Source organism: Ostrinia furnacalis, unplaced genomic scaffold (genome assembly GCF_004193835.3).
Source record: "Ostrinia furnacalis isolate ACB-3 unplaced genomic scaffold, ASM419383v2 OfSCF6932, whole genome shotgun sequence".
In the NCBI taxonomy this organism is placed as follows: domain Eukaryota; kingdom Metazoa; phylum Arthropoda; class Insecta; order Lepidoptera; family Crambidae; genus Ostrinia; species Ostrinia furnacalis.
The window spans coordinates 270,942-290,659 of NW_021137171.1; the positions used below are offsets into that span (position 1 = coordinate 270,942).

At 44.1% G+C, this 19,718-nt stretch overlaps 1 protein-coding gene across 1 annotated transcript; it reads left to right on the forward strand.

Annotated features, from left to right (window-relative positions):
- Positions 1-2,537: 2,537 nt before the first annotated feature.
- On the forward strand, positions 2,538-18,945 carry LOC114362927 (uncharacterized). Its single transcript, XM_028318513.1, has 10 exons — positions 2,538-2,916; positions 8,331-8,349; positions 8,526-8,727; positions 11,991-12,118; positions 12,641-12,828; positions 13,433-13,530; positions 14,467-14,602; positions 14,964-15,141; positions 16,159-16,353; positions 18,679-18,945. Exons 1-10 carry the CDS (start codon positions 2,538-2,540, stop codon positions 18,908-18,910), a joined length of 1,755 nt encoding a protein of 584 aa, XP_028174314.1. The 3' UTR covers positions 18,911-18,945.
- Positions 18,946-19,718: the final 773 nt, after the last annotated feature.

Sequence of the window (19,718 nt, forward strand, 5' to 3'; positions counted from 1 at the left end):
TAGTGATTGCCTCTATGAGGATGTTGAAATTTTAACAAAATGAAGCTCCTCCAAGGGGTGATAACTGAATCCGCGTTAATATTTCAGTATTTATTGTCGTCAAACTTTATAAAAGCCAATTAAGCGGTCGTAACAGGCGCAATGGCGTCGTAAATAACGTCGATAAAGAATGTAATGGCTGTTTAGATGCAGTGCGCATTGATAGCGAGTGCTGCGGGTATGCGTCTGTATCGGAGTCATCTTCCAACCGTGTGCTTGCTGTGTCATAACACAAACTAACATGACCGCGTTGATCAAGTTATACTTATTTGTATGATTTATATATTATAGTGTTATAGGCCTATTTTCAAAAGAGCTCAGCAGAAGGACATCCTATTATTAAAATTACTATGATTTATCTATTTTTATATTATGTATATTATTTTTAAGGATAGCACATTTTTTTAAAGTTATAATATGTAAAACTAAACATAGCACTTACGTATTTCATTTCGAAGATTTGATCATCCGATTCGCAGTATTTCTTTACATTTAAAATTTTATTATAACAAAAACTCCAGACATCGGATGTTAATATGTAAGTAACATAATTATGTAGAAATAAAAATAATCTTGAATAGATTTATTTGTATCTTAGTTCGACGACCGCACCACTCGCTCAAGGTTACAAATATTATGACAGTTATCACAAAAAACTTTCTTATTGCGTTTGCTCTGTCATAAAACTCCATTACAACATTTTTAACGCTTTGGTCTTAAAGACCACCATTTTGTGGGAGGGTTAATTTTATTATGAGTAGTTTATTACAAAGACCCAAATGCACCGACTGGAGTGTTTCATTTTTTGTGGCGCTTGCGGCCGCCACTCCGTTTTTAATGACTCTATTAAAGAGATTAATAGGGTCTATCGTTTAAAAAATATCCATGTTTTTTCTAAGTACAAATTTAATTAATGTCGATTGGGATCTTGGATGTTTTGTATGTGGGGTAGTGTTATTTGTTAGAATTATCTTACAGAAACATTTTTATAAGGTTATTGTATTTTGATTTACCTGCTACTGTACTGGATAATAATAATAATTCACGCTCGGTTTGGGTGCCTACCTACGTAGGTAAACAAAGTGTCAACCAAAGAATTTAAAGGGTTTTAGTTAAAGATGAACTAGATAGTGGTTAGAGAAAATCACTTTGTGTTTTGAAATTGTTTAAGTTATTGCATGCTTTAAAACATCTAATTATCTGTTCCGTTTTTTGAAGAGCACGTTAAGCCAAATAAAGGTAATTCAGTTGGCTCTGGCGGCTCATAAAGTTTAACATCAGGGTCATATCCTCAGTTGTTGAAACCAAACTACAAAAGTTACTGCGTAGGTATCTCATAGGATCTTGTGTTTTAGAAATAAAAAATAAGAGTAAGAATAAAAGTAAGAGAATAAATTCAAAGTTTGATTTATTTCAGTCATATAAGTTACGTCTCACTATTTACATGATTAAGTAAAGGCTCAAGACTCCTAACGTTTTGCACTATATCAAATTCAATTTAATAATCTCTTTGCCTCTACAGAGTAACAGTTCAACTTATTTAAATAATTTATATCTGCTGTTGTGAGTCACCTACTTAAATATTCTAACTAGAATTTAAACGTTAAAATTATCCCACTCACTGTCCGCGAAACACGAGTAGAACAATTTGATTATGTCTCAGTTTACACGACCCATAAACGTGACAATGTAAACACACCCAACTACCGGCAAAAGGCAGCTCCCAACGTAAACCGTCTTATGTGTTTACATAGCTATAATCCAGTGTAAATCAATTAAGCCCAAGTACCATCCAATTTGTCCCTTCAGCCATATCATCAAAGCATGTGCGTTTGTTCGTTTAGTCGAATCACTCAGTTTATCGACCGACTCATCACCGACCCGTCCCAGCTAACTGGATTCGCTACCCCCGGCCTTCCGCGCGAGTTGTCAATTCCACGAAACAGCTTTTTGCGTCCCCTCGATGCCTTCCATCAATAAGACTCATAAAGCACATTCCATCCATCCCAGCTATCATACCATACCGTTTAAGACAACACTTGAATACACAAGTTTTTCTTCAAACGTTTCGAATCGCTAACTCCAATAAAGAAAGGACACGCGTGGAAGTGTATCCTTAAACGAGAATTCCCAAATGTTCCCCATATCAAAGTTAACGTTGCAGCGCGAGCCGCCGCCAGTGGCACGCTGCCTGTCGACCCGAGAGGACGCCTTTACGTCGCTCGCGCGCGAAAGCTACGAACTCCAATACGATCACTCGACACCCTACCCCGGAATCCCCAAAACCCTCTATTATTTTTCAGTTCCTTACACCGTTTGTATTTGTTTGGTTTAATGTGATTTTGGTTTTGTGTTACGAATCCGATTTTTGGACAATAAGGTTGTTAACGTGAAAAGCGTCGTACTGGACGCGCTATTGTGACAATGTACCGGTCCATATACACCTGGACTTAATGAAAACAAAGATGTCCCTCAATATACCGTAAAGTTCGATCAAAATGATTTTGAAAATAAAGCCGCCTCAGGGCGTGAAGCCTCAAGTGCAGGAGCGAGTGAAGGAAGAAAAAAATGGAAAGAAGACATTCACCCCTTGCGAGGACAGATGTCCCGGGGACCCGTGGGCGTATTGTATAGTGCTGTGGTGTGCTTGTGCTATGAGCCTGATCTCGAGCGGCTACAGCTTGTACAAGCAGCAAGGCTTGCAGGACAGACTGTCATTGCTTGAGGAGCAGCATTTAGCCTTGAGGAGTGCAGTCTTGGAGCCGCAGCAGCCCCTGGTGGAGAGACTGCGGCGGGAGGTGCTCGCGAGACCTCCACCTAGTTACTGGAGGCCGAGGAGGAGCATCAGAGACTACGGAGACTGCGTCTGTCCATCAGGTCAGTCGATTTATTAAACTAAACTATTTTGTGTTTTGAATTTTTGTTGTGCCACTAAAGGGAATCACCGTCAAAGTTCAAAGAGAGGGCTACAATGCCAACAACGTAAAACCTTAAAACAGTAGCTTTTGCCGCATAAACAGAGAAGTAAACAAAGGTGATTGTTTGTTTAATGACGATTATAAAACATTTTTCTTGGAGCTCTACAATTGTTTCAAAGTTAAATAGACTTTTTTTTTTTTAAAAAAAAAAAAAAAAAAAAAGTTAAATAGACTTATTATGGATATTAGATAAACGGTGCGTGGCGCAGCGTTTAATATTTTTAATAGTAGGTATAGTTTATAAAGTCAGAACCCCAGTTCTATCCAAATAACAAGGGTAGATGAAATATCAAATCCAAACAAAAAGTGTTGAATGAGCTGCCTACTTGAAAATTTACAAGATAATTTCAATTTAATGCCTGCCCGTCGAACTAACAAATTCAATTGTAATGTAAATAGTCCGTGAGCCGTATTTATTTGCTTCATTTGTGCGGCAGTCAACATTAAACCGATGGACTTTATCAATATTTGCTCGAACGAAACGTTTCGGTTTTATATTTCAGGCCATTCTTTCGCTTCCATTGTCTTTTGATAGTTGAAGTGCTGAATTTATGTTTAATTAAATATTTATGTTCATTTAAGGTTGTAAATTCCACAATAGAAATTGAGAATTTATTGAAATAAATAAAGGTTTACTTAGAACTGTCTAATATACTGGAATACTCGTAATATGCATTATCAAGAGAAATTTTTATTGCAATGTCTATAACTGAAAAAAATGTGTCCATATTGATTCTAAGTTGCCAAAAAATAAATGAAGCATTGGATCAGTCGCATTTCTTCCTGTGGCTTTAAAAAAATTAAGGAGAATCTGTTCTTTCCACTTCATTTTAAGTACTTAGTATTTCACTGATTGACAAATTTTTATATTTTTCAATCTAGAATGACAAGTTAAACTCATAAATATTTGATGATAGCGCATCAGTATTCACGGCGTTTGACGCCATTATTGTCGAAACATTGTTTGTTGTTCTTCGGTTATTAATGGCGGGATGAAAGCACCACGGGCCGATCACAATCCGCGGCTACAATAAATTATTCTATTCGTGACAGGGAAACAAGGATATTTGATTTTCATCATTAACAGCCCTTTACAGTCCACTGCTGGACTATGAGCCTCCTCCACTATAGTGGAGGGTTTTGCCATAATCTCCACGCTAGGCAGGCGGGTTGGAGATCGCAGTTTAAAAGATTGATGTTTTTCAGAGAGCGCTGCTGCCCATTCTCTGTTTGATGTGTAGTCCCTAAGTCGCCTCTTACGACATTTGATTTTAATCATAAAAAATACACGAATTTTCCACCTAACCCAGTATCTAGTGTTGTACAGAAGATCACTTAAAATTCGCCGATTCTTTTCCTCATTAGGCATATACCGTCTTGGTTAATGGTTCTAGTAGTGGTCGTTCCATTAGCCGTATCATCTGCATGTAGCGTCTCATAAAAACCACCATTGGGCAAGGCACATACCTAGTAGTTAGAAGAACAATTTAATCTTAATAGCAATCACAGATAGCTGCCCACTCATTCTGCTAAGGAAGTACTCTGTGTCATTCTTCATAAGGAACTATTTACATTCCTGACATAAGCTCAATTAATAAAGAGAGAGATTGTCATTCCGTTATCATCGCAGTAGTGTAATTGCATTGTTGTATTTGGACAATTTTAAATGGTCTCGGTTTTTATGATGTTGGGTTCGGGGCCCAAACACAATTCGCACTAGTCATGTTCGCGCAGTGATCGAGGTCCGCAGCCTATATCAAAACGATCCCAGGGGACAATCTCCTCAAAAAAGCTATTAAATTTTTTCTCGCTCCACCGCAGTACGGAGTTAATCCCGACTTGAAAGCTGTCAACTAACCCCATAGATATCCTTCAATAGGGCTGGCTACACGACTGTTTGAACACCATGGTAAAAGATTGAAAATTAAGAAAGAAATTCCTTTTAAAAAACTGTTATCCTATTTTTTTTTTTTACTTTTAAGTACCTCAGTTACGCCTCACACGGAAAAGCATAACTAAAACTTGATAATAAGAATTATAAAGAGTGTAAAAACTATTTATTCCTAGTCAGAACTGCGGTTTGAATCAACCTGATTGCCCAAAAAAATAAAAATGATTAGATACGAGTTTAGTCATATCAGACTAATATTGCTTATGAAGATTGACACTAGGATTATTTTCTTACTCGCAATTATTAAAATGGAAGGTAAAGGAATAAGTTGAGTTATGTCATACCTCCCTTCATTTTTTTTTTTTTTTTATCCTCAACGAGGAAGCTCGTCGCCTGTATCTCACCTGATGGTAAGTGGTGATCAGGCCGAAGGCGGAAAATTTATAAATTACTAGCTTTCCGCCCGCGGCTTCGCCCGCGTGGAGTTTTGTCTGTCACAGAAAAACTTTATCGCGCGCGTCCCTGTTTCAAAAACCGGGATAAAAACTATCCTATGTTCTTTCCCGGGACTCAAACTATCTCTATGCCAAATTTCATCAAAATCGGTTGCGAGGTTTAAGCGGGAAAGCGTAACAGACAGACAGACAGACAGAGTTACTTTCGCATTTATAATATTAGTTGGGATTTGAGCCTAATCGTATCTAATTTCAACGCATCAATTATATAAATTCACAAAGAGTTCTCACGCAACAGGATACTTTTTTGTCGTTAAAATCTTGTTCTCAATAATAAATCTTTCATATGCTTTGATAACCGTTTCCTGTTGTACCTCTTTGCATTCGTATAGTTCGCAGTGGGAACCCTAGCATTACCCCAGCTAGAAACTGATCGAAAAAATGATAAACGCGGGCTGGTGCGACCGTGTCGCAACACTACGGGTGCGAGAAGTAGATTCACTGCGTCACTTTGCAGAATGGTTGATAAACGAAGAAGAATACGAGTACGCTTCTAATACTCATTTAATTCAAATTATGACTCGTTCCGAGCACTCTTTACACGTGAAGTATCACGCGGTAATAATTTCCGAGTTGTAATACTTAAAAATGCGTCTAGTAGGTAGATGTTGTCCAAGTTCTTATAGGTATACCAATCACCAATCACCATAAACGTAATGAAAAAAGCCTAAAATAAATCGCGTTGTTGTTACCTACATAACGTTTACTTGTGTATTTCATGTTCAGTGCAACAAACCTGCTGCATTTCAGTTACATTATGCAGTTTATCTCTGAGGGTGACACTTTTATTTAAGGCTCAAATAAGTCTCAGTAATGAGTAAAGCTCTCTTTCATCGGCTTTTTGTTCAAGCTAAGACTTTAATTCAGGTTTAAATGTAGTTCGGAGAAGTAATTAATTGAAACCTTTTTATGACGCCTCCGTGGGTGGGAGCTGGGAACTTTTTGCATTACTATTTGATCTGGTAATAATAAGAAACAAAATATGTCTGTCTATTAATGAAAATCCTCCATATCAAAGTATCGGCGCAGCTCTTGCTTGCTCTTGCTCTTTTTATCCGAATTTATTTTTATTACATTTGTATGCATGGTTTAATTCAAACAAAAAATTGTAATCCTTGTCAAAATAAGTTTGCTCGACAGGGTACAATGTAGGTACCACATCATGTTCCTACATCACTCGTTCGCCCTATTGCCTATTATTGTTCAACCAGTGCATTAACACTATATCCATGAATTGGATGATTACACCATGAGAACGGAACATACAATCATCAAAATAAACGGTCCGAGTTTGAAAGCGATAAAAGAGACGCGTGCACATGACGCGGTCACCCTCCAATGTTTACCCGAATTAAAGAGCGCTTAACCGCTCACAATCGCCATCAGCGACCTTGCTACCATCACAATAAGGGCAACTGGCACTGTGGGAGCGCCGACTATTGTTGAACACGGTTAACACCAACTATTGATGCGTTTCAATAGATGCACTCATTATGACGTCGTTTCGGAAATACGCTATTTATTTTTACCCTAGTTTGAGGTCTAATGCGCTATTAGCGTGTTAAAAATACGGGGAAAGCGTTACAATGAAAAATTCTTTACAAGCTCCATTACACATCTGAGTAAAAGTGTACTCATAATTCCTGAGGGTCTTAATAGAGGGTTGAAATAAATCCATAATCTATCCATGATTTCATCAAATTTCTCGGAAAATACTATCAGAATTATTAAATCATTCCAAGAATGATCGTCGGACCGCAGCAATGCCGCGGGGCAGGGCTAGCTGTGCGTAAGAAGCCCTAAGCAACTATTTGCAAAGTAAAATTAATGTTTGGCGAAGCTTATTCCTCCTTTATCTGAGCGGACACGATGCCTCAAACTAAGAACTTGAGGTAGGAACGAGAATCCGAAGTATTTAAAGGGGATAATTATCGATAAAATAATAAACAGAGCTATGGAGAATATTTTATCATGAATACTTGATGAAAAATATTTGAAGATGATGTCTAATTGTATATTATTATTCTGTTCGTGCGGGACGCTAGTGAGTTGTATTAAATCAGTTTGACTGAACAGCAATAAGCTTAATGAAATGAATTTACGTTGATAATAAAAACTTTAAATGTAGAATCGTACAATAGAAGCAAATACACCTTAATAAAAATTGGCGTCGACACCATTCAAGGTTGAAACTGATTTGTTTTAAAGTAGAAATGTTCTTAAGCTAACAATCGATATGTTTGGCCTTAGTGGTCTCTCCTAGCAACCCTTAATGAGGCAGTTTCAATCAAAACTATGCGAAAGCCACAGGAGTGCGTAGGGCCGAAAATTCACAATCGAACGCAAGAACGGGCCGAGGGCAATGAAACCCGGTAACAGAGGGTTACACACAATAGAATAAGCTATTAATAAAAAATAAAAATAATGTCCATATTTTAGAAAACAATTTAACTAGGTACTTTAATACAGATTCAGTTTCATAGTCAGCAACATAATCAGAATAACAATTAGTAGGCTTTTTTCTTAAATTCCTAAGCTTTATTTTGTAGTAACTCTGTCACTGTAATAGTTACCCAAAAAAAGTTCTAGATTTAAAGAGGATTGCATTGTTTTAATCTCGTTTAAACACGAACACGGGATGATAGATAATACTAATGAAGTCTAGTCTATTTAAAAGATAAAACGAGCAGATTAACATCTTTATGTTCAGTTCATATGTTGAAAACACATAAGCAATATATTATTTTTATCTTTTTCTACATTTGCAGCCTGTATACTTTTATATTTTGGTTTTGTAGTCTCTACCCGAATAGTAAGAAAGATGGACTCTAGACATACTTGTTTTAAGGTTCGGTTTACAAAGAGGGCAGATAATTCTGTAATTAAATCATTTTCAATTTTCCCCAGTTTGTTTAGGACGGAACAGGTTTGGTTTATCATAGAAAAAACTCAGGCACGGTTATGCTGGCCATTGATTTAATTATGTATGTACTAGGGTGGTCCTTATTTTTCGACTTTTGAATTCTCCCCGGGGCACTTTCTCATTCGATTATATACCTCTAAATATGAAATTAGCTTTTTTTGTTTTTTTTTTTGGTTAAGATTTAGAGGTCGCTACCAGCTNAGCCCGCTGCTGTATAGCGTCACCATAGTACTCGTGCAACACTATGAGCTGGGCGACTGGTGCGCGGCGGCGTGCGACGGGCTTCAAGCGTACACGTGGGCAGGCAGGGAGGCCGAGCTGGGTGCTCGCCTGCCGCTGTTACTGCACCTGTTCACTGCTGGCATCTTCCAGAACGACCGGGTGAGTGCTGCTACTGTACTACCATAGGTGTTATTCCGAAGCGAGTTACGGACAGCAGCTTCCAATATATTTTCAACTGCAACGCGATTGGACGACGAACGAAATTCAGCTATTTGCACTTAATTGTATCGCGGTGTCGCTTTGACTTGACACCTAGGTTAACGTAAACGGAACGCAACTGCGTTTTCACGTACATTGTTTTAGTGAAAAAATAAGGTGTTCGCACTTTTAATGGAAAGTACTTAAATCCGTTGTTTCGTCTTTGTTTGCTCGTTAACTTTACCGCGATACCGAATTGCACACCTGCTGGAATGAAAACGGAGTGTAACTGTAGTGTAGACTAGAGATGAAACGCAAAGGAATTGGAGACATACAAATCAGCGCAATCGGGGCGCTGTCTTCTGCGACCCGCTGCTGTATAGCGTCACCATAGTACTCGTGCAACACTATGAGCTGAGCGACTGGTGCGCGGCGGCGTGCGACGGGCTTCAAGCGTATACGTGGGCAGGCAGGGAGGCCGAGCTGGGTGCTCGCCTGCCGCTGTTACTGCACCTGTTCACTGCTGGCATCTTCCAGAACGACCGGGTGAGTCAAAAATCAAAAAAGCTTTGCACTTGACAGAAAGATAAGCAAGTAAGACGTAAGTACATACAAAGTGACGAAGTCAGCGTACATCAAGACTGCCAGGGTTTGCCTCGAAACAGATTTTCAGCGGAGGCCCGTTGTCACGGCAACAGCCCTGGTATTCCGAAGCGAGAAGTGGACAGCAGCTTCCAATATAGCACGTGCAGGGGCAGCTGTTCTGCGGCCCGCTGCTGTATAGTTTCATCATAATATAGATATTTTATCCACGAAGATGCGCCCCACCACTTTTTGTTCGAGGGAAGCGCGGTTATAACAGCCTGGCAACTGGATAATTATCCAGTGCATGCGCACACTACAATAATGACGCTCGGATTGCTCGGATAAATCTCTCCGCACCCAGCGCTTAATTCGACCAAAATGTGTTAGGAAGCGTCTTTGTGAATGAAACGATCTATACTCATGTAACACTATGAGCTGAACGTCTGGCTTCAAACGTATACATGGGCGGACGGGGAAGCCGAGCTGGGTGCTCGCCTGCCGCTGTTACTGCACCTGTTCACTGCTGGCATCTTGCAGAACGACCGGGTGAGTGCTGCTACTGTACTACCATAGGTGTTATTCCGAAGCGAGCTACGGACAGCAGCTTCCAGTATATTTTCAACTGCAACGCGACTGGACTACGAACGAAATTCAGCTATTTGCACAAATTCGTATCGCGGTGTATGTCGCTTTGACTTGACACGTAGGTCAAACGAAGTTGTAACGTAAACGGAACGCAACTGCGTTTTCACGTACATTGTTTTAGTAAAAAAATAAGGTGTTCGGACTTTTAATGGAAAGTACTTAAATCCGTTGTTTCGTCTTTGTTTGCTCGTTAACTTTACCGCGATACCGAATTGCACACCTGCTGGAATGAAAACGGAGTGTAACTGTAGTGTAGACTAGAGATGAAACGCAAAGGAATTGGAGACATACAAATCAGCGCAATCGGGGCGCTGTCTTCTACGGCCCGCCGCTGTATAGCGTCACCATAGTACTAGTGGGCGGATGGAGAGGCCGAGCTGGGTGCTCGCCTGCCGCTGTTACTGCACCTGTTCACTGCTGGCAAGTTCCAGAACGACCGGGTGAGTGCTGCTACTGTACTGTTACCATAGATGGAATAGAATTCGTTTCAGCCAAATGACGTCCACTGCTGGACAAAGGCCTCCCCCAAGGTTTTTCAAAATGAACGGTCCTGCGCTGCCCGCATCCAGACCTTTACCAGATCGTCGGTCCACCTGTTAGGAGGCCTGCCCACGCTACGTCCCGTGGTCGCCACTCGAGGACTTTTCTGCCCCAGCGGCCATCGTCTACGAGCTATGTCAAGGTTTTGTATTAGGTGTTATTCCGAAGCAGCTATAGACAGCATCTTCCAATAGCTCGTGCAGGGGCAGCTGTCTTTTGCGGCCCGCTGCTGTATAGCGTCACCATAGTACTCGTGCAACATTATGAGCTGGGCGACTGGTGCGCGGTGGCCGCTGCTGCTGCAGTTGCTCACTGCTGCCGTCTTCCAGAACGGCCGGGTGAGTGCCGCTATTGTACCATAGGTGTTATTCCGAAGCGAGCTCCAGACAGCATTCTCCAATAGCTCGTGCAGGGGCAGCTGTCTTCGGCGGCCCGCTGCTGTATAGCGTCACCATAGTACTCGTGCAACACTATGAGCTGGGAGACTGGTGCGCGTGGACGTTTAATGCTAGCATCTTCCAGCACGGCTGGGCGAGTCTAAAATCAAAAAAGCTTTGTACTTGACAGAAGGGTATACAAGTATGTAAGACATAAGTACATACAAAGTGACGAAGTCAGCATACATCAAGACCACCAGGGTTTGCCAAAAGGCACCCGCTCATCCATCATACATCAAGACCGCCAGGGTTTGCCAAAAGGCACCCGCTCATCCATCATACATCAAGACCGCCAGGGTTTGCCTTGAAACTGATTTTCAACGGAACGGAGGACCGTTGTCACGGCAACAGCCCTGGTATTCCGAAGCGAGCAGTGGATAGCAGCTTTCAATATAGCTCGTGTAGGGGCAGCTGTCTTCGGCGGCCCGCTGCTGTACAGTATCATCATAATAGTGCTCATACAACAATGCTATGTAAGCTGAGTGATTGATATGCGGCGGCGTGAAACGCCCTGAAAGCGAGGGTAGGTGGACCCGGCGAGTTTGCTACTGCTGTTTACTGCTGCAATCGTGTCAACGGTGGCAGTGCATCAGTACTGTTTAGGCTACGACTCGAGTGGGAAGTGGTCACGTGGGGCTGGCAGTGCCTTTGTACTACTCGACGAGTATATGCAATCACTTCCGTGCAACAGACGAATTTATCACATACTTATCTATACTAATATTATAAATACGAAAGTAAAGGTCTGTCTATCTGTCTCTCTTTCACGCCTAACCACTGAACCGATTTTGATGAAATTTGGCATAGATATAGTTTGAATCCCGGGAAAGGACATTGGATAGTTTTTATCCCGGTTTTTGAAACAGGGACGCGCGCGATTAAAGTTTTTCTGTGACATACAAAATTCCACGCGGACGAAAGCTAGTTTTCCTTATACCTGCGGTGTGTGGCTTTGATTTACTAAGCCTATTCACACATGCAGGGAATTCCACTTATTTTGTTTTCCTCTGCGGGTAGGTGCTGGAAGAGGCGACGCGCCTGCCGTGGCAGCGGCTGCCGGAGCCCGCGCTGGAGGAGGCGCTGGAGCGCTTCTTCGCGCAGCACTACAGCCTGGCCGTGCCCTACCATGAGCTGCCACAGTTCAGGTAATATAAGGAAAATCAGCTATTTGTCTATTAAATAGACTCTATTTCATTGAGTTGTGCATAGTTCTAATGACAGTGACTCAATAACGATAAAATATTGTAGTGTTTTGTGTGCCTTCTTGTTGTCCGGTTTCTATCGAATAACCAATCAGATTTCATTATTCAGGAAACCAGGAAATCTGATTGGTTAATCAAACACTTCTCCGCTCCGCCTTGGTGGAAACCGCGCCTAAGTATCGGTTCGCGAGGGAGACAGAGACAATAGACAGAGAACTAAGTCAAGTAACTTTTAAATAATTTTAATAAGTCAAGTGAAGGTTCGTAGTCTCCAGTCTCGGTCGCTTGTCTCTGTGAATTGCCGCCTTTCCATGCAAGGCTGGGTTGCACCATCTTACTTTAACTTTAACAAACATCACTGATCTGTCAAACTCCATACAAAAACACCGGTCATCGTTTTAGTTACGGTTAAAGTTAGATGGTGCAACTCAGCGTAACTGTATCGTGTTCTATTGTTTACCGCAGGGTATTGCTTTACGCGGCGGAGCTCCGCTGGCCGCCAGAGAGCCTCGGCAGCGTCAGCGTCAGCGGCTGCAGCCGACAGAAGCGCGGCCGGCTCGTGTCCACGTGGGTGCGCAGTGCCAGTGCGCCCCCGCTGGCCCCCCACGTGGCCCCCCACACGCGCGCGCTGCTGGGGGCCATCAGCGTGGCAGGTCAGTGGCTCCACACAGCTTCATTAGTATCAGCGGCTGCAGCCGACAGAAGCGCGGCCGGCTCGTGTCCACGTGGGTGCTGGCCCCCCACGTGGCCCCCCACACGGGCGCGCTGCTGGGGGTCATCAGCGTGGCAGGTCTGTGGCTCCACACCTCCATGGCTAGCAGCGATCACTCCTGATGTTATCTTCATCATCATTTCAGCCACAGGACGTCCACTGCTGAACATAGGCCTCCCCCAATGATTTCCACATCATGTGGTTCAGGCAGGCAGGCCGATGCAGGCCTACTCTTTATGAAGTCGTCAGTCCACCTTCACGCTGCGTTTTCCGGTACGCGGCCTCCACTCCAGAACCTAGCTGTCCCATCGGCCGTCAGTTCTGCGTACTATAATATGTGCCCTGTCCATTGCCACTTCAGCCTGGTAATCCTGATTTTAAGTCAGATGCAATCTAGGGTGGTACTTACACTAAGTAAAACCATTTATTCTCGCCTTGAAGAAACCCGGATGAAAGGGTTCGTTCGGGAAAGATATCAGTAGGCAGCGAGAAATCGCATCTCGTATATTGTAATAAGGTTTAAATTCCAATGTCTGATGTTCCAGCGCCTCACTTGACAAGATCTGAGGGCGAAGTGGAAGAGCTGCTGAGTCGTGCAATGGTTATCATGTGCATCGAGTCTGCCGCCACCGCCGCGCTATCAGTGAGTTTCTTTTCATGGGTTTTACGCATTCGAACATTGCTTTTTGAGACGAGTATAGCGCTTCGTTCGTTTCAGCCGAAAGACGTCCACTGCTGGACAAAGGCTTCCCCCAAGGATTTCCACGAAAGACCGTTCCTGCGCCGCTCGCATCCAGGCACCTCCCGCGACCTTCACCAGATCGTCGGTCCACCTAGTGGGAGGCCTGCCCTTAACTGAGTATTATACGTATACGTATTATAAGTGACAGAGCATACAAATCTGAAAGAAGTCTTAAGTCTCGTTGAAGTTTGATAGTCTTAAAAACACCCTCCCATGCCCTTTTTTATACCTCATGCTGACTCAGTTAAGGTTCAACCAAACCAACGTGATCAGCCGGCGTGCAGTGATGGCGATCAATGCATTTTAAGCGGTATATCTATAGTTATTGTAACATACTATAACAATATTAAAGATTTTTTCATGCAGAACAAGGCAGGTATTTCTATTTTAAAGCAATGATGACATTTGGACTTCTTGGCGGGAATCTGAAGCGTCATGTTAGCGGTTTTGTTTTATTTCCTCAAATTCGTGTGTGGGCGACTATTAATGTGTAATAATGGTGGATTATTAACCATTGAGTGTTCGTGAACGTGCATGAGTGTGGGCAAGTGAAGCAAAACAGTGCATCGTGATTCTTCTGGTTCTCTCAAGTTGTCCATAGGAAGTCTCAGTAAAGCACCACTACTTTACTGAGACTCAAAGGGTGGGAAGGGGTATCATCTATCATCCTTCATAATATCATTACTTGATCTCATTTTGTAACTTGTATCACTTATATACTTGAAAATGGCACAAATCAAGTCGACCTCGACGTGTATTGCCAACATCATCAAAAAAGAAGAAGAATGATGACATTTACGTTTGTCAGATGTTTTGTCATAGTAACCGTGTGTCCAGGTGTGGGAGCAGTGGGTGCAGACGGCGCCGCCTCTTTTATCTCGCGCCGTTGTATACTGTGTGCACACGCTGACCGCCTACGAACCGTATGCGTCGCTCGCTGACGCCTGCGTGCGCGCATACTTTAGCAGTCCTGGTGAGTTTGTAGTTGTTGTGGAATAAGGTTCTCTGTTTGGAAACTTAGATGGCGGTATCTTGAGTTACAATGCGGTGGCAATGATTTTAAATTTCTTCATTTTCTGACTTGAGTATGTCAAATTAAATGGTGGACAAATTCCTTCAAAATCTAAGGGAAATCAGCGTTTTGTCAGCTCATTCTATCCTTATCAGTTGTCCGATTCTCTATTGTGCTTTCCTTTTTTGTGATCAAACTATTCCTGATCTGAAGTTTTGAGACGCGTTTAAGCTTTGAATAGCGTCAGTCAAGACCCTAATTCACTTTTTGACCTGCTACAAAAAGGAGTTCTCAACTAGATTGTATTTTTTGTATCGAACAGAGTGCTCAGGCTGGTCGTCCATAGCCGTGCTATGGCGAGGCGGGCACTGGCGCGATGCATCCCCGCTGTGCGCCCGCGCACGCCTGCACGCCGCCTACGTCACGCTCGCGGCGCACGACCACGCCCCCAGCGCTATACGCGCCGCGCTATTGGCGCTACTTGCTGCTGAAGTAGACTTGTGAGTAACATAGTAGGTATATTACAGGATAATGACTCGTGTTATACGTCCTAGCTGGTCGTCCATAGCCTCATTGTGGCGTGCGGATACTGGCGACGCGTCACTGTGCGCCCGCGCACGCCTGCACGCCGCCTACGTCACGCTCGCGGCGCACGACCACGCCCTCAGCGCTATACGCGCCGCGCTATTGGCGCTACTCGCTGCTGAAGTAGACTTGTAAGTAATATAGTATATTACAGGATAATGACTCGTGTTATACGTCCTAGCTGGTGTCCATAGCCTCATTGTGGCGTGCGGATACTAGCGCGACGGGTCGCCGCTGTGCGTCCGTGTACGTCTGCACGCCGCCTACGTCACACTCGCGGCGCACGACCACGCCCCCAGCGCTATACGCGCCGCGCTATTGGCGCTACTTGCTGCTGAAGTAGACTTGTAAGTAATATAGTATATTACAGGATAATGACTCGTGTTATACGTCTTAGCTGGTCGTCCATAGCCTCATTGTAGCGTTCGGATACTGGCGACGCGTCACTGTGCGCCCGCGCACGCCTGCACGCCGCCTACGTCACGCTCGCGGCGCACGACCACGCCCCCAGCGCTATACGCGCCGCGCTATTGGCGCTACTCGCTGCTGAAGTAGACTTGTAAGTAACATAGTATACTACAGCATAATGACTCGTGTTAGAAATACGTCCTAACTGGTCGTCCATAGCCTTATTGTAGCGTGCGGATATAGCACAACGCGTCGCCGCTCTTCAGGGTTTGTGTAGGTCAAATTATAGATTTAGGCTAAGATTTGCATTCGTGGAAACAAGAAACATCCGTTAAAATTCCGATAGTTTAATGTTTCAACAAGTCCTACTAGTCAATATTCGTTATGATGAGCTTGCTAACACTGGTGTAAAAACACGCCCATGCGTTCGCGCAGAACTTATCCGCCAATCACATTCAAGCAGTCTTCTTATGTGCTACTACCACTAGTTTTTGCTTATCGGTTAAAAAATCAAAATGTTTCAGCATCGAACACGAAGTCATCGTAGCCGTATGGATCTGCGCCGCGTGCCGGCTCGTGCGTGAGCTGAGCTTCGAGGCCGCCGAGGGCGAAGCGCGGGCCGCGGCGCACGCGCTGCTGACGCGCTGTGCCGAGCCGCCGCGCCGCTCGCTACTGCAACTTGTGTCGCTGCAGGCGTCCAAAGGCAGCCCTACTCAGGCGTGAGTCCTCTTTAGTAGCAGTTTAGTAGTATAGTTGCAGTATAGACCTGCGTCGTCTGCCGGCTCGTACGTGAGCTAAGCTTCGAGGCCGCCGAGGGCGAAGCGCAAGCCGCGGCGCTCGTTACTGCAACTTGTGTCACTGCAGGCGTCCAAAGGCAGCCCTACTCAAGCGTGAGTCCTCTTTAGTAGTATAGCAGCAGTATGGATCTGCATCGTCTGCCGGCTCGTGCGAGAGCTAAGCTTCGAGGGCGAAGCGCGAGCCGCTGCGCCGCTCGTTACTGCAACTTGTGTCGCTGCAGGCGTCCAAAGGCAGCCCTACTCAGTCGTGAGTCCTCTTTAGTAGTAGTTTAGTAGTATAGTTGCAGTATAGATCTGCGCCGCGTGCCGGCTCGTAAGTGAGCTGAGCTTCGAGGCCGCCGAGGGCGAAGCGCGAGCCTCGGCACACGCTCGTTACTGCAACTTGTGTCGCTGCAGGCCTCCAAAGGCAGCCCTACTCAGGCGTGAGTCCTCTTTTGTAGTATAGTTGCAGTATGGATCTGCGTCGTCTGCCGGCTCGTGCGAGAGCTAGGCTTCGAGGGCGAAGCGCGAGCCGCGGCGCACGCGCTGCGCCGCTCGTTACTGCAACTTGTGTCGCTGCAGGCGTCCAAAGGCAGCCCTACTCAGTCGTGAGTCCTCTTTAATAGTATAGTTGCAGTATGGATCTGCACCTCGGTTACTTCAACTTGTGTCGCTGCAGGCGTCCAAAGGCAGCTCTACTCAGTCGTGAGTCCTCTTTAGTAGTAGTTTAGTAGTATAGTTGCAGTATGGATCTGCGCCACGTGCCGGCTCGTGCGAGAGCTAAGCTTCGAGGCCGCCGAGGGCGAAGCGCGAGCGGTGTCGCTGCAGGCCTCCAAAGGCAGCCCTACTCAATCGTGAGTCCTCTTTAGTAGTATAGTTGCAGTATGGATCTGCGTCGTCTGCCGGCTCGTGCGAGAGCTAAGCTTCGAGAGCGAAGCGCGGGCCGCGGCGCACGCGCTGCTGACGCGCTGCGCCGCTCGCTACTGCAACTTGTGTCGCTGCAGGCGTCCAAAGGCAGCCCTACTCAGTCGTGAGTCCTCTTTAGTAGTATAGTTGCAGTATGGATCTGCGTCGTCTGCCGGCTCGTGCGAGAGCTAAGCTTCGAGAGCGAAGCGCGGGCCGCGGCGCACGCGCTGCTGACGCGCTGCGCCGCTCGCTACTGCAACTTGTGTCGCTGCAGGCGTCCAAAGGCAGCCCTACTCAGTCGTGAGTCCTCTTTAGTAGTAGTTTAGTAGTATAGTTGCAGTATAGATCTGCGTCGTCTGCCGGCTCGTACGTGAGCTGAGCTTCGAGGCCGCCGAGGGCGAAGCGCGAGCGGTGTCGCTGTAGGCCTCCAAAGGCAGCCCTACTCAGTCGTGAGTCCTCTTTAGTAGTATAGTTGCAGTATGGATCTGCGTCGTCTGCCGGCTCGTACGTGAGCTAAGCTTCGAGGCCGCCGAGGGCGAAGCGCAAGCCGCGGCGCTCGTTACTGCAACTTGTGTCGCTGCAGGCGTCCAAAGGCAGCCCTACTCAGGCGTGAGTCCTCTTTAGTAGTATAGTTGCAGTATGGATCTGCGCCTCGGTTACTGCAACTTGTGTCGCTGCAGGCGTCCAATGGCAGCCCTACTCAGGCGTGAGTCCTCTTTAGTAGTAGATTAGTAGCATCAGTCAGTCTCAGTCATTCAGTCGTAAGTGTTATTTATTTTTATTAAAACTTTTTTTCGTGTTTAAAAGGCCTCGCCCGCCAAGACCCCGCGCTCAGTGAATGTTAAGTGTAGATAATAATAATTTAAGTATATTAGTAAACATTATCTCAGTTATTGTAAGCGAAAACATATAATTGGTGTACAGCTTTATACTCAGATAGTTAATAAGTCAATTAACACTGTTTGTTTTCCGAATAAAGTAAAATACAAATAGATCTGAATCTACTGGACTGTTCCAGGGTGATACTTACATACCTAGTAAATGTCTATTCACTCTCACTTTGAAGAAGCCCAGACCATTGTGCTCGGGTAAGGTACCTTAATCCATTTCAGTCAAAGTAGGTACGCCCATAGATCGCAAGTCCACCAAGTGTGAAGCCTGCATATATTATGTTTTTCGGTTCTTGGTCGCTACTTTCTACCCAACCTTTAGAGAACATCCTATTTTCTAGGTGTATTTTCTTTTTATTTTATGCAAGGTATTTGACCGCAATCGCACCTGGTGTTAAGTGAGATGCAGTCTAGGATGATGGTAATAATAAGTACCGACAATATTATAAATTATTTTATTTCTTCCTTTTAGGCATCGTCTCCTCTCTCTATTCGCGTTGTGCGTGCTCTCTCCCACGGCAACCGGCGAGGCGCGCGCGTTCGAAGCGGCTTGCGGAGCGGTCCAAGGTTTGGGGCCCGACGTGGCCAGCTGGGGCCGCGCCCCACATCCCAAGAGGCTGCCAAGATTGGCTATGAGACTGTACCCCAATCACGAGAAGTACTTCAGAGAAGAACTGGATATGGTGCCCGAAGAAAACACTTGAAGGTAAAATTTATTATTCCATGGTTTTATGCGAGCGGAAAATATGAATGAGCAAACTTATAGTCATGGTTATATCTGGGCAGACGATGTGGTTATTTAACCTAATGCTGGACATTGGAGATTTAAGTGGGGGCTTAAATCAAGAGTCAATGAAACTTGTGAATGACCTTTTAAAAGTTCCGTCAAAAGACTAAGTCATAATGTTGTCTAGTTTTCTGCGCAAGAGTTTTGTTGTCTAGTCAATGATAAACGAAAATACCAAAAAACTCTTCGCCAAATTTTGGGGCAGCTCTCATTACAAAAAAGAACTCATATCAAAAAGTGATTTTCGGAGTACACTTTTACGGCAGCGTCGCGCTTTATATCGCCATTTCAAGGGAGCTTTAAATTGTGATCAGTTATAGATAAGAAGACTTGACTTTATTACGTGAACAGCGTTGTTACTTGAAGGTAATCGGAATGTTAGATATGTTAGGTACTTATATTACTCAAATTACTTTGCAAAAAATCTACATGATATATCTATATTTACATGTTTACATAAAGACTGCTTAGTGTATTAATTATGTCTGTCTTTATTAAGTATCTAATAAATGTATATTTTTACAATACATTATATTTGTTTATCTTGTATTTGTTTTGTTTAGAAAAATAGGCATGCGGGCATGATTGTGGCACGTGGACATTTCACAGTATATTTGATATATTATTATGATAGCCACCAATTTATCTCATAATAATATGTAAAAGCATTGGAGCTGACTCAAAACGTGAAATCGTTGGGGAGTTTTGTTAGATAGATATTATTT